At 38.5% G+C, this 15707-nt stretch overlaps 1 protein-coding gene across 1 annotated transcript in view; it reads left to right on the top strand.

Moving 5' to 3' along the window:
• The window catches only part of TFIP11 (tuftelin interacting protein 11), a 725612-nt gene that overhangs the window by 18592 nt on the left and 691313 nt on the right, over nt 1–15707 (top strand). The window contains exon 3 of the mRNA XM_044068282.1: nt 485–632. Within this exon, the coding sequence (XP_043924217.1) occupies nt 485–632 (148 nt within the window). The remainder of the gene's footprint in view (nt 1–484; nt 633–15707) is intronic.

Genomic DNA, 15707 nt, shown 5'->3' with positions numbered 1-15707 from the left:
TACTTCTAACAGAAGAATTATTACTAGAAAATGGAAACAAAGTATAATAAAAAACTCAGTTTGTAGAATTTCTGTAGTTCATACAAATGCTGATTAACTGAAATCCAAAAACTGGTTGTCATTTATCTTTCATTAATGAACAATTGAAGGATTGTGCTATATTTTACTATGCAATGCTATATAATGTATCATTTTACCAACTGATAAACTGTGTAAAAATACTTTTAAGATGTTCTGTTTTTTCTTTTTTAAACAGCCACTTGTAATGTGTCCACATAGGAAAAAAACAATAGTTATTTGTACATATGTGTTATGCCAAGCAAAGTATAGAAGGTAGAAACTGCTGGCAGTCATTAGACACTTGTCTTCTGTACCGAGGAGCGCTTTTAAACAGCGATAATAAGACTAATCTGCTAATATTACTGGAGTCCTTTTTTAACTTTCTTTTCATCTGTTTGACAGAAGTTTTTTTTTCCCCTAATAGGTCAAAAGATTATACAGCTCCAGTAAGTTTTATCAGTGTAGGGTTAAAAACAACAACCGATGAACAGCGTGAGAAGGATTCTGATTCTGATGATGACATAAAATGGGAAGATATTCCTCAGGAGATTGCACCAAAGAAATTGAAAACTGTGAGTACTGCTTATATATTGTAAACAAAAAGTAATGTTATTGCTGGGGAAATTTTGTTTATTTTTCCCTTCACTTAACTCTGGCACATAGAAGTCCACTCATAGCTTAGTATTCTAACATTTTTTGTAGCTTTTCAGTTACCATGTAGCATACTGACAGTTACTTTTTCTACTGAGTCCTCCTACCACCACTCCCCAAGTCCCCATGACCACCAATCATGCTGGGGATGCTCCCAGTGTAGACATTGTGGTGGAACATGGGTTCCTTCATGCCTGGTACATATAACAGGGAGTAGGTGCTTTCTGTGATGTGTCTGATGTGCAGATATTCAGGACTTCTTGCATTCACTAGCATATACAGGTATCAGCAAGGGACATTCTGTTGAGCACTTCTTTATGTTTAAGGCTAGTGCTATTAGCACTCTGAGTATTTCTCAGTCCATCCTCTCTCCTGCCCTTAGATTGAGTGTGTAGGCCTATATCCACTCCGTCCCTTCATCTATCCCCCAGGGTAGCTTTTTAAATCTTGGCTGTCAGTATGATAGGTCCTTGACTTATGATAGAGTTTCATTTTGATAACACCATCATAAGTCATTTTTGTAAGATAAAAACCCTCCTATACTGTACTGTGAGTAACTGAAGTTATCGTAATGCAGCTAGGTTTGCGATATTTCTGCCATAGTTGGATGAAGAAGAGGAGGAAGTAGGTTAGGTAAGGATAAATCACCATCACGTTCTTCAGTGGCAAGAAAGTAAAATGGAGTTTAGAAGATGGCTGATAGGACAAAAGATCTTTAAACAAGGTAATTGAACGTCTTGGCTTATCTCTAGAAGGGTGAGGAGACAGTATTACTGGTTTTATTTAAAAACTTGTAAAATTTAGACTGAGTCGTTTGCTTTTCTTTTTCAATATAAATTTCCTCTGTAGTAAAAAGTGGATCAGTCTGTCAACTGTAGAAAGTCTAGGCAGACCACTGAAGCTCCAGAAAACAGCTTTATTGTTAAGCGCTTTCGTCTGTGTACTAACAAGACTTCTTCAGAACAATGAACTGACAACCACACTTCCTTCTTATACCATCTCACAAAACCTAATTGGCACAATTAGCACTTGTTAAAATTAAAAAGGTACTGATTTACTTAGGCAAGTATAACCTAAATTATACATGCTAAAATGTCATAAAAAAACAACCATACTTTTTCATTTTTAAAATAGTTGTAATACTGACACATTCATTCAAGCCAGGATATTCTGTAGCATTAAGCCTGAGTTGCCATCGCAATTCACAAGCCTCAAGATGTTCAGGAACCACTTTCCCTTGTGCATCATTTATAATTTGCTGCACTACAAAAAATTTAAAGATGTGGCCTTTAAAACTCTGTATATGTCTGCTTAATGCATTTGTTTTTTCAGCTTTAGAGATGTCAGAAACATGCTCATATGTCCTGTTTTTGAATAACCTAGTAGTCTTGTACACATAAAATGTGGGACAGACTAAACATTTGGTCACATATACATCATTTTTTGAAACACAATTAAAATGTGAATGAATATTAATCCTAAAATTATGTAACCAAAAAAACTGGTTTGTTTCAAAAAATGAATGGGCACTGGCTGCATCTGCGACATTTAACATTTCCTATTCTTAGATGAGAAGTTAAGATGGTATAAAAAGGAAGTGTGGTTGTCAGTTCATTGTTCTGAAGAAGTCTTGTTCGTACACAGACGAAAGCGCTTAACAATAAAGCTGTTTTCTGGAGCTTCAGTGGTCTGCCTTCTTCATTTTATTGGTGTTTTCTACTGCTGGTTACCATGTCTGAAAGTGCTATTGGAGGTGGACTAGCTGCAGCGAGCCAGAGTAACACAGCATGTTTTAATAATGGAGAATTAACAAGTCAGTTCTCAATTGTCCTTTATGCTGTTCAACTACAGAATTCTGTGAGGAGGCCTTCGCGAGACTTTGGTAGTTTGGGTGTTCCTTTGACACTGCCTACACCCAATAATGAAGCTTCTTTACACACTTCCACTTTGTCTGGGTTTAAAACTACTTGGAAAGTTAATTATTTCTGTTTTAATATGGAGTCTGGTGTAAGGGAGTCTAATATTGGGTCCCTAACCTTGAATGAACCAGTTAGTGTTCAAAGATTCCCTTCTTCAATACAAAAAAAACTACAGTTGGAAAACAGGTACCTCTAAAAAAATCTTGAGTTAAATCAAGTACCCAAGGGGCTTAGGTTACAGTGGTTGCCTAACGGTGCTTCTAATAATCCTGAATTTTTAAAGGAAATAGAACAACTGGTAATTCAGCAGGGCTTGATTTGCTGAAGTTAATGGTCAAGTACAATAACCTCAAAATGGACCATTTAACCAGTGAACTGGATGAACATGTTTTGTGTATTACGAATGACTTACTTTTTTCTCAAGTAAAAGGTTCCTTTGATCAGGCTTTCACACATGTAGAAAGCATTTGTAAAGACATCTTTGATCGTAAGTGTAAAAATAATTACATAGGGACCTTGACAAATATACTAAGGGGAGGGTGTATCCCAAACCTAATGCTGGCCCAGATAACTGGAGACAAACAACCATTAGTTTTGAAGCGAATGCTGAAAACGGGATGACCTATGACCAGAGAATTTATAAACAGCCTCACTCTGGGTTTCCTGAATTGCGGCGGTCAGAGAGGCTGCAAAATCGGGCACAGCAGGAGTATTTTTCTTCACAATGCCCTCAAGACAATGCTTACCAGGAAAGGGACCAACAGAAAAGTTATCAGGCACAAGGAGGACGTCCGAAAAACTGGAGAACAAATTACAACAACCGCAAGAAGTGTTAAGTCCCTTGTCTGTTTTTCCAGGTAATGGCGTTTCCTTTAACAATTCGAAACTAGATTTTGGAAGGTCTTTTTCTTTGTTTGATTCTTCTGTATTCTTTAGTGGTGACTCAATGCATACACCTTTATTAAGCCAGTTGGTTAGTTCATTTGTGAATGAACAAAGCAGCAACGTAGACTGTGGTCTCATTGACTGTACTTTATTGGACAACTTGATATATATTGGACACTGTATTAATATTTGCAATACTGAAGATTCTTTACCTATTACAGTATACAGTTCAATGGGGGATTTTAAATTGTTTAATTATTCAGGTAAAAAAATCTTACCTTCACATGTGGATGTACTTTCAAAGGGATAAGTTATACTTAAGAAAATTAAATTTGCGATTGTGGTTCAGGAATACCAATGTTTCAAACACATCTGTAAAAGAGTCTTTAAGTAGACTAAGTACTTTTAATCCCCCTTTACATAACAAGTTTGTTTAATTCACATACTTTATCAAATAATGTTGAATACTTGTAGTGATATGACAACTTGACCAGTACTGAAAGACATTGGATGACATCATTTGTGATAGGCTTCTGGTATGGTGGTGATGGACCAAGTTGATTATGTATGTGCTATGAATAATATACTTACAGATGGCACATATGATGAAATATCACATAATGAGATCAACATAGCCCACCATAAAGTAGATTTAGGTTTGGACGATGTGCTCTACCAAGGTAACATTCCAGTGATGGGGAGTATTTTTGGTATTCCTAAAATTCACAAATCATTGGAAAATCCACCTTTTAGACAAATAATCGATTCTAAGAGGTCCAAAATGTTTTTTATTGCCAAATTTGTTGATCAACAATTTAAAGAGGCCCTACAGGTTTTTACATACGTTTGTAAAAATTCATGGCAGTTTTTATCAAATCTTAATTCTGTTGATTTGTCAGGAGAAATATACTTTGTTACTGTTGATGTTTGCAGTCTTTTTAGTGTTATTCCTCATGACCTTAGGTTACTTTGACTAGAGGAACAGTTGTTTTTTTTTTTCAAACAAATTTTTAGTGACCTTAATGGAAGTTGTTCTAAACAGCAACTTTATATTCTTTGAGGGAGAACTTTTTAGGCAGAAAGTGGGGGTAGCTATGGGGGTGGCTTGCGCCCCTACATTTGCCAACTTAGTTATGCCCCTTTGGGAAACCAAATTTGTATTTCAAACGGAATTTTTTATGTTTATTTCCAATTACACAAGGTGTTTGGATGATCTCTTTGTTGTTTGGTATGATACTTTAGACCACTTGCAAGAGTTTATTCATTGCATCAATCATACAGTTCAATTCTTGAAATGTACCCATAAAGTCAGTGCTGACACTATTCATTATTTGGATGTGCAGTTAAACTTTGATGCAAAATCAAAAACCTTAGTGTCAAACATTTATAGAAAATCAACCTTTTTCAAATTCCTATTTAGAATTTTCTATCTGCCACCCTCCCATTTAAAAAAGATGGTATGGCCAGCTAGAATGGTGTGTAGGGAATCTGATTTTATTGATGAGATAAATTTCCTCTCTCAAATGTTTAAAGCCAGAGGGTACCCTTATCAGTTATTGATTTCCCTTAAGGAAGAGATTATTGATAAAAGGAAAATAATGTTTTATTCACCCATTTTGACAGGTGAAACAGTGGGGAGAGACAATTTATTAGTCAACATCAATAAGAAAAAGATGGGTGGCCATTTTTCATTTATAAGTACATATAACCAAAATACCCCAGATATTTGTGGTATAGTTAAGAAAAAATGGCCTTTCTTAATGTCTGACCACGATCTACTAGAATTATTTGGGAACACTCCTACTTTTGTGTTCAGGAGAGATTTAAATATTAAAGATTTATTAGAGAGAAGTCACAATAACAATAGTACAGCAACTTCTCATCTAAGAATATTAAATTTTAAATGTGGTAGATGCAGCCAGTGTCTATTCATTTTTGAAACAAACCATTTTTTTTTCGTTGCATAACTTTAGGATTAATATTCATTCACATTTTAATTGTGTTTCAAAAAATTTTATGTGGCCAAATGTTTAGTCTGTCCCACATTTTATGTGGGCAAAACTACTAGGTTATTCAAAAACAGGATATATGAGCATGTTTCTGACATCTCTAAAGCATGTAAAAACAAATGCATTAAGCAGACATATAGAGAGTTTTAAGGACCACACCTTTAAATTTTTTGTAGTGCAGCAAATTCTAAGTGATGCACAAGGGAAAATGGTTCCTGAACACCTTGAAGCTTGTGAATTCGATGGCTTAATGCTACAGAATATCCTGGCTTTAATGCATGTGTCAGTATAAATATTTTAAAAATGAAAAAGTATGGTTGTTTTTTGTGACATTTTAGCGTGTATAATTTAAGTTGTACTTGCCCAAGTAAATTAGTACTTTTTTAATTTTAACAAGTGTTAATTGTGTCAATTAGGTTTTGTGAGATGGTATAAAAAGGAAGTCTGGTTGTCAGTTCATTGTTCTGAAGAAGTCTTGTTAGTACATAGACGAAAGCGCTTAACAATAAAACTGTTTTCTGGAGCTTCAGTGGTCTGCCTTTTCCTTCGTTTTATTGGTGTTTTCTACTGCTGGCTACCTTGGTCACTTGTAGAAAGTCTCTCTATATCAGGAATCATTTTCTCAAACATTTGTATTCACATATTAATAGTGGTAAATGCCTCTCATTCATTTCAGTGGACATGTTTAAGGTGTTTCATTTACTGTTTTTGTTTTCTTTTTTCTTTTTTTTTTTTTTTTTTTTAAATATTTTGCCGCTGCCCTTCCTCTGCAACTTCAGTGCCTCCAATTCAGTAAAATCTTCATTTGATAATTCTTCCACAGTTTTCAGCAATTACTCAATATTCTTTATACTAATTTATAACTCCAGTTCTTCAGCAAACTGCACTGTTTTGTCACCAGTCTTCTTTAAGTAGTTAATCTTTATCAAGATATTTGCGTGTGTTAACTTGTCTTTTCATAAGTTTCATAAGTTTCTTCATTATTCTTTTAAGTCATGCATTGACGTGCTGCCTCTTCCCATATCTCAACTACATTCTATAATGCATAACAAATGTAGCTGAGGTGTGCATTGCAGAATGTTTTATTCTTTCCACAACTTCCTCAGTGTTCGATTACTTTTTGTAGTGACAGCAGCCTGACTGAAGGTGTTGCATAAGTAATATGCTTTGAAGGTTGCAGTTGTGACCTGGTTCACTGGTTGAATGTGGTGGTGTTTGGTGGCAGGTAGACTGGTGGATGTCCTGGAGCATTAATCAAAAGTGAAAATCAGCTATTGCATATCTTGTTGGAGACTATACTTTTGGGGTAAAACAGTTCATGAGCTAATCCTCAAACAATGCTATTGTTACCCATGCTTTTTATATGTCTGAACACTGGCAATGTATTTTTGAATGTTTTGCGCTTTCTAAATTATGTCAGAAGGGGTATCACCTTACCTTAAGATCAACAAAATTCTCTCCCGTTGGAAACTTTAGTCTGTCCTTGAATGCCTTGTATCGTGATGCAGTCACTTTTTTGTAGCTATGAGCGCGCTGTGGCATCCTTTTGCAAAATAACTTTGTCTCCTCCATATTGAATATTTGTTCAGGCAAATAATTTTCATGGTGAATGTTGTGCACTGGCTCCTCCTTAAAAGCTTCAGCAGGTTTCACTTCAACATTTGCTGCCTTACAGCTTGTACTTAGAATGTGCAGAATAAACTCATTTGTTAGAGCTTTGTAACCACCCATGATTTGCTATAAATGTTTCTTTTTACTCCTATCCACTGTTAACTTGCCTTCCTTTTGCTCAGTCAGCCAGATTATTACTCTGAGTGGAGAGCCAGCAACTCGTCAGCCCAGCAGATAGACCTGTGTCCCATTCATTCCCTGTCTGAAGGGTTTAATCAAACCAGTTCCGATAGAGAGGCGATACCTGGGAGTTATGGGGTGCACCAGCCTGCCAGACCTGGCAAGCATACGACTCGACTTCTTAGTGCAAGAAATCTGGACAAAGCCTAAAATGATAGGTGGGACAAAGGCCCAGAAATATGGACAGATTTTGAATATTGCTGTTATAAACTTAGAGTTGCTAGAATAGGATTTGTTTTATGAAGTTGTTGTTGTTGTCTTTCGACTTTTCCTGGTTAGAGGTCACCACAGCGGAACTCCGGTCCGCTAATGATTGGCAGTAGATTTTGGTGAACGCCGAGGTGCTAGCTCGACGTTCAACCTTCAGCGAAGGCACGCCTATTTATGCATGTCTTTCGATGGCCCACCCAACCACGGGGAGGACATGCAGACTCCACACAGAAGGCACTCCCCGCACTCCAGCTGAGAATCAAACGGGAGAACCTCTTGCTGTGAGGCAACAACTGAAATTCAAATCTGTCGTCATTTAGTGACTTCAATTCTCATCCTCAGTGATTTGTCAGAAAACCACAAATTTTATGTAGAATAGGCCAAAAATATGAGGCAAAAATCTGGACATTCTGTGAAAATTTTGGCAGTTGAGAGGTATACTGGCAAGTAATTTTATGAGAATCCCCAAAATGTTTTTTAATCCTAATGATGCTGATCTGAAGCCATTTCTCCAAAAATGCATGTACTGCACGTTTCATACATTAGTTTTGCAATGAATGCATTGCAGTCTGTTCTGGAGCTGGATTCTCCTGATGTACGCAAGCATTGGATGTAACTTAAACAGTCACCGATGCTGTGTGAGTACTTTGTAGCAGTGTGGTCGGCCAATGTTCTCATATGACAGTGCTGTGCAGAAAATGTTGCAAATGTTGGACTGCCATAAGTCCAGATGGTCATAAGTTTAGCAGTGCAACTGTTGTAAGTTTGGCAGTCTTTTAAGTCACATAGGTTATAACTTGAACTCACTATGCATGGAAGTCGGGGCTCCTGTTTCTGCTCCACTGTAGCCATTCCACCTATTACCTGTAAATATCCATTTGTTCCACTTCAGAAATGTGGTCTAATGGTGTGAACCTTTGTGGTTTCCTAGCACTGACCTTTTTTTTTTTTGTTTGTTTTTTGCTGTCCTTTGTAATCTTCCTTTCCACTATGTGTTAACAGAGTCCGTCGCACCTTATGTGTCTGTATATAAGATGGAAAAAGGAGGACAGCTTTGCCTTTTTTGAAGTTGCCCAACTGCTTATCTCTTGATGGTTGCCACTAAAATGAGAAATGCATTATCTTTTCCACAGGAAATGCGCTTTCTGTCAGTTGCTCTCTGCCTTCTCCCTTTCTTTGCCATTTGGTTCCCTGACCTCTCAGTGAACTTGGGCTGTAGGCAACATTGCTGGAAACCTTACCTTTATACAAGCCAGCTGTTGCATCACTTGTTTCTATTAGTCCAACAGATTACCATCTAATTTTATTGAGAATATGTGTATTGCAACAATTTCTGTTAAATTGCCAGGCAGCAAAAGTTGGATTTGTGATTGGGAGTGTGTGGAATAAGTAGGGAAGGTAGTAAATTATGTAAAAAACAGCTGCTGGAAGAAATCTATCATCTGTCTAGCAATTCTTTTATTTCCTTTTACTGCAAAGATTAAAGTTACAGCTTGTAAAACTGTTGGGATTTGTTGTACTGATGTGAATGCAACAGCTAGACCTTGTTTTATAATGTTTTGGACAGTGAGAGAAACAATAGTTAGGAGAGCAAGCTTCTGTTAAAAAAGCTTGAACATGTAGAGTTTACTAGAATTTACTTTTGAATCATATTGCTAGTGTTTTTTTTATGAAATTTAAAGCTAAAAATATCTCCAAAGGTGTTTTTATTTTAATTGTTATAACAACAAATGCATAGTTTACTTGTCTATAAGGATAGATGCATACTCAAGGTTCTGCTGTCATTTTTCCCTTAGAGTTGTTTTACTGATGTCTTGTGTTGTATAAAGCTGACCATCCATATAACTTGCCCTGGATGTTTTTTGGAAGAATAACTGACTAGGGCAACCCAGTGCTGCAGAGGTTAAGAGATTGCCACCTCACAGCATTTATTTTTTTCATTTGATTCTTGTTTTTTGCCTTTTTTTTTCCAGAATCTCTGTATCCTGTCTTTGTCCATGTAGGATTTCACTGGGCACTCGTGTTTTATCCCCAAAGGCTTGTTATAAGTGAATTGGTAATCCTCCAAACAACAGTTTGGATCAGATAACGTGACTATTAGAGACTGAGTCAGTGGATGGATTGGTATAGAGATATTGGATAGATTTAGAATGACTGCTGTGTTGTGAGGTAAATGGGGTGAAGTTCTGAGAAACATTGCAAGCCTGTACAGCCAGCCTGTAGCTCTACGACAGACAGTACTGCACTACATCTGTTAGTCGAACTGCACAGTGATAAGGTGTTAGACATTGGGTGACACTGAAGATGCTGTTGTACATAGGATACAAAATAAGGGACCACCATTTAGCATCTGACATGACTGCAATCAGGCATAGTCTGAACAGGACAGGGTATCTGCAAAGGCTGCTGCTTGCAGACAATATATGACAGCTGGGCCAAAGCACTATGACATCAGGATACACTTTTGTTGGATGATAAGGTTTTACCAGCACACACTTATTGCACAGTAGGAGATGAGTAGGGTTAGTACAGCATGTATTTGTGAGGTGTCATTTGCATGTGACCAGGAACCTTATCCTACTGATTAGTAAGTCTGGTAGGTAGTGGGGGTGGGGTGGGCTGGTGGAAGCATGTGGCTGTATAACCTACAGGTATTAAATGGGTAGCATTGGGCCAATAAAAAAAAAAACTAAACAGTGTTTCAGGGGCAGTTGTGACCACAGGGTGACGGCTGTAGGTGAGTATGGATGTAGTGACGTGACTCAAGGGACTGTCATGCAAAGCATGCGTGTAGAATTGCACCTTTGTGCACTTTAAGTTGCAGTAGGCTGAGACATAGAAGACCACAGGACATGTACCTGATGATAGTGTTGGCATAGCTTACCAAGATCTCAGTACTCTGAGTGGACACTGAATGCACAATGACATATAGGGTAGCAATACAGAAGCCACCTGAGCTAGTCCAACAGTACATGGATGGTGACTGCCAAGAATGGCATGTACAAGCATTGCCTACCCAATATGTATGACACTGGTGCCATACTGTGGCAAGACTGTAGAGTGCTCTGAATATGCTATGACAAACTGACTAAAACACAGCAGGTGACAAAGGAGACTGCTTTGGATGACATAATTCTCCATTTACAGTCAGGAAGTGTTGTAGGGTGCATCACACTAATAGCATACCTTCCACATCCAGTAATGGTTGTAGTAGAGTTTGTGTGTGCACACGGCCATGTAGTTATGTACAGGTTAGCACCTTCCTTGCTAGTAATAAGCCCATTTTTCTCAGAAGTACCACCATATATTGTGTAACCTGGGTTTACTATCAAAAGGATGAAAATCACATTTGTGAACGGTGATTTCCGCAATAAATAACGTCGACTCATGAATATGATGTAGGTTGTATGATGGACGCAGCAATGTCGACAAATTCTGTCGACCTTAAGGTGGAACTCTCCCATTGACATCCGTGCTGTAACTCCCTGCCCTGTGTACGTCCTTCTAAACAGATGTACAAATGAACGTCGACATTTTGACAGTCGCTCCTACCATGGTCGAGAAGGTGGCTGTCTAGCATGTTACTCTCGACCTTTTGATGGTAAACCGTGTAAGATGCTGTGCATCAGTGCTAAAGGCATACAGTAAAATGTTTGGAAGCAGACACCCAGGCACAAATTATCAGCTAGTAGGGGCAGCACAAGGTAAGACACAGAAAGAAAGGGAGCTACAGGTCATAATTATGTAGAAGCAGTAGAAGTTATGTATAAGGCACTGTACTGCGTTATTTGGGGAGTGGACTTTGAGACCTTGGTCATGTGCTGTAATACATATTACTGGTGATGATGCTCCTGGAGTACTGCATTAATTTCTGATAACCATGTAAAGAAAGGGAGAGTAGAAAAAGTTCAGTGGTGGGTGAAAGTGATATAGGGAATGTAGAGGTTGCAGTATGAGGAAAGTCACTGAGAACTACATTAGTGCTTGTTGGAAAGGCAGAGAGGATGTAGCACATATGGCAATAAATTACACAGGCAGCAGGTTGAAGGGAGTGGAATTTAGAACAAAGTAGGAAGGGAACTGAAGAAACATGTACAGATAGAAAGCATGAGGATGGGTTTACACAGCTGATTCAGATTCTAAGGGGCAGTCCTACTCAGAAATCCTTGTTAGAGAGACCTCTTTTTCCACTGGTGATACTGTTGAGAGTCCAACTATTAACGTGGTTAGATACACTTATTCAGCTGTATTGATTGCTCAGGCCCTTCCTTTTAAATCACTGCCTGATGCACCTTGATTTTTCTTCCTTCTTCCAGTTTATTCCACTATTAGTTATGACTGACTGGCAGAAACCAGTCATTGCTCCCTTGCCAGGCAGGCTAGGGTTTATCCCAGTCACCTCAGATTCAGGGCATAAGGGAATCTTGATCACTGTCGCTCTCCCCATATGCACCTTTTTTTCTGTCACAAGTGTCTCCATTACTAGTGGCTTCATTTACTACTCTTATTCATGTTCTGGTTTTGCCATTGGTTCAGCTGATGTCATTTTCTCAGGTATCTTTATATCTAATTTAGTATTTCCTGGATGCCTGTATATTTTATGCTGGCACTGATATGCATGTGTGTGTGTGTGTGTGTGTGTGTGTGTGTGTGTATATATATATATATATATATGTATATATGTATATATATATATATATATATGTATGTGTGTCTGTATGTATATATGAGTTTACAATCATTTACTTTAAGTGGACTCTGTTAAATCTACTTTGTGTGAAACTAGAAACTCTGACTTTGGCAATGACAAACTCTGATATTGCTGAAGTACAAATCTCGCCCCTATCTCGACCCATGTTAATGCTCGTTCCTAGGTCGAATTCCACATGTATTTCAGCAGTACCAGATTTCGGCAATGTGAGTTTTTGTGGACGTGAGTCAGTGATACGACCGGGTCTGCAACAAGTAAATTATAGTAAACATATGTATATATATATTTTTTTGCATTCTTAATACCAGCAATACCAGTGCCTTGGTCTTTCAGTTTTGGGGCTAATGTGATCATGGAGCACTTCAGTACACTATTAATCCTCTGTGACAGGCTTATCAGACTTTTCCTGTCACATAACCTAAACCTCATTCTACAGTCTCATTACTGCCCTTGGGTTAGAGGACTTCTGAATCTAAAGTCCCTGAACTAGCACTATTGTGGTATAGGAATGTCTTTACAGAAGATTAGAGATATTTTGTTTTAGCAGACCTTTTTTAAAGGACTTTGATGAAGGGGTGCTAACTCCCACAGCAAAATACCCCAAAGTTTAATGTGATATAATGTTGTGATTGCTGGCTTTCTGATCTTTTGACTCCACATTTGTCCTCATAGGAGGCAACCAGACTTCCTGGGTGAAAACTCCCTTTGTAAACGTATCAAAAGACATAACCAAAATAACATGGCAGAACAAGTAGATAGAGCACCTATGCCAGCAAAGGCTGACTAGATCTTTTGGTCTACAGCAGACTGTTTTCTTTGAGCAGAAACTTCCAAAACAGATTCCAGTATCTCTGTAGCAGTCCTTTGCAAAGCTGTAACACCTCACAGTGTTACCTTTTATCCAGAGGACTGGGTTTCCAGACAGAATACGAGATTTGGAAGGTGCTTGTTCATGGTTAACATCTTATCCTTGCAGATGTTGAACTACCTCACACAGATGGCGCATCTCCAGAGAGAGGTGGAAGATGAAATGCAGCATATGGTAGAGGAATTACATGAAGGTCTATTGAAAAATATGATTAAGTCTTAAGCCACTTTGTCTTCTGCCATAAGCTACCTGATAGTCAGAAAATGTTGCCAAGGCAGTAGTAAATGGTATCGCCTTGCACTTCTAGCTGTGACTCGCTGATTTTTCCAGTGAAACCAACAGTCTTCTTAGATTATATCTTCTCTAGACCTGTCCCACATGGGCAAGAAGTAGACCAGTGCCATCATTATGTGGAAGCACAGAGTAAGACCCTAGATGTTACAGCTGTGAAATCCATTGAGTATATTTAACAGGATGCAGATGAGTCATTGTGGCATGTAGTTTCAATGTGGCATACAGCAACGACAACAGGAGTGTTGTTCAAAAATAAAACAATTTAAAAAATTCTGTCTCTGAGGAGTCCTATCAGTCGGCACCTGTTTTAAGTGAGGGGGGATATACTCTCAGTCCTTGTTGGTGAGGAGGTTTTCAAAAAAGAGATGGAGGTCTTCGTTGCCCATCCATGAAGCAAGATCCTGATGGATCCTTCTGGGAAACAGTGGCATAAAGTACCAAAGCTAAACTAGTGCCAGCTGTCTTGCCTTAACTGACACAGGGCAGATCCTCAGCCCTATCCTCTTCTCAGGCTTATCCAAGCCGCCAGCTCTGGAAATCACTTAAGGTAATAGGGGTCCCCTCTAAGACAAGAGTGATAAATTTGCCTCTTGTTGACTATTTTGATGCAGAAGATTTTGAGGCATTTAAGTTGACTTGTGTGGGATGATCTGTCCTCCTCATGTTTATGATTAAGACACGAGGATGCCTTCTTCTCACTTGCCTCCAAAGGGCTCTTTTCTCTGGGGACACACTTTGTGCAAATAAGTAGAAGATCCAATGGAAGTTCATGGAATACTCTGACCTAGTTAAGATACAGATCTTTTTCATGGACCTTCCACACTCAACAGCTTTAGCTGTTCCTGTAGTCATAGATATTCTGAAGGATTCATTTACTAAGCATCTTTGGATTTGGATTCCCTTCCCAGCCTCCTACTCCTAAGAAATCTGGCTGGTTTTACAGGATCCAAGATTCCCACAAGAGCTGTGTCATACCTGGATTCCAGAAAGGGACCCTCTCCACCTCCATCCAGGAAACCTATTCCTAATGAGAGCGAGGGAGAAAGGGCAGGATTCTCTACTGCAAGGAAGAAAAAGTACTCTGCTTCTGCTACCCTGATGTTCTGTGGCTTAAACTTCCAGAATCTTGTGAACAATGCCAGCAGATCATACTAGGAAAATGAGGTCTAGAGCATAGGGGATCTCTGATAAGAAACTAAAACAGGAAATGTTAGGTCACACAGTGGTATCAGCCCATGTTAAAAGGCAACTTTTAAGTGTGGAAATGATGCAGTGGATACATCATGTGGCACAGCAAAAACAGGATCAGTTATTTTGAGACATCATGGACAAGAGGAACTCCTAAATGCACCCTTGGATCCTTGCAGAAGGCATTTTTGTGAGACTGGAAGAAAAAGGTAAAACCATGCAATTAGTCAGGCAGCCTTTTCATTTACAGGCATCTACATTCCATATGAATTACTCCACCAAGTCTTGATTCCTTTACCCCATGCAAGACAAAGTTAAGCCTTACAAATGAAAGAAGTCTAGATACAGAAAAAAAATTGGCAAACAAAACAAAACAGGGATGAATCTGAGAGCCTTCAGACCTAGCCAGGCTAACCAGACCATCACTCCCAACCTCCATGGAGGCTGGGAGGGCATGTAGAACTTTTAGTATGTTAGTGGAAAACCATCACACAGGACCAGTGGGTAGTGAATGTTTTGTGACAAGGGTACAAACTTCTGTTTCAAAACAGACTGAAGTTTAGAGGTTTTCCTTCTGTACGATTAGGTAATCCTTGCACACTTCCACTCTAGGATCTCCTAGAACAGAGGTCAGTAGACAAATCACTAGAAGGGGAAGAAAACAGAAAAGTCTGTTTATGGCTGTTAGTGCCCAGAAAGGAGAACTAACCTATTTTCTACATCTCAAGGTGAAACAACTACTTAGTTATTCTACAATTCAAAATGCTAACCCTTCAAGGGATGCCTTTTTTTATCACCTCAGGCATTTCTTGCCACCTTATACCTAAAAGAAACCAGTCTTCATATTACCATTGCTGGGACTTGCATAAGGTGTCTGTGGATCCAAGCAAGGAGAAAATGATTCCAATTTACTTCCTTGTCCTTTAACTTGTCTACCTCATCCATTGTCATTAAAATGTCTGGCTCCAGTAATGTTTTTTTGCTTGACAATGGGCATCCGTGTTTTCTCCTCCATGGATGACCATCTTAATTTGGGTTATCCTATGGAAGAGATTTAAAAG

The sequence above is a fragment of the Protopterus annectens genome, chromosome 4.part0, assembly GCF_019279795.1.
Source record: "Protopterus annectens isolate FY-2018-M chromosome 4.part0, PAN1.0, whole genome shotgun sequence".
Taxonomy (NCBI): Eukaryota; Metazoa; Chordata; order Ceratodontiformes; family Protopteridae; genus Protopterus; species Protopterus annectens.
Note: the sequence above shows the minus strand (reverse complement) of the source record. Positions and strands in the feature narration are given on the sequence as shown.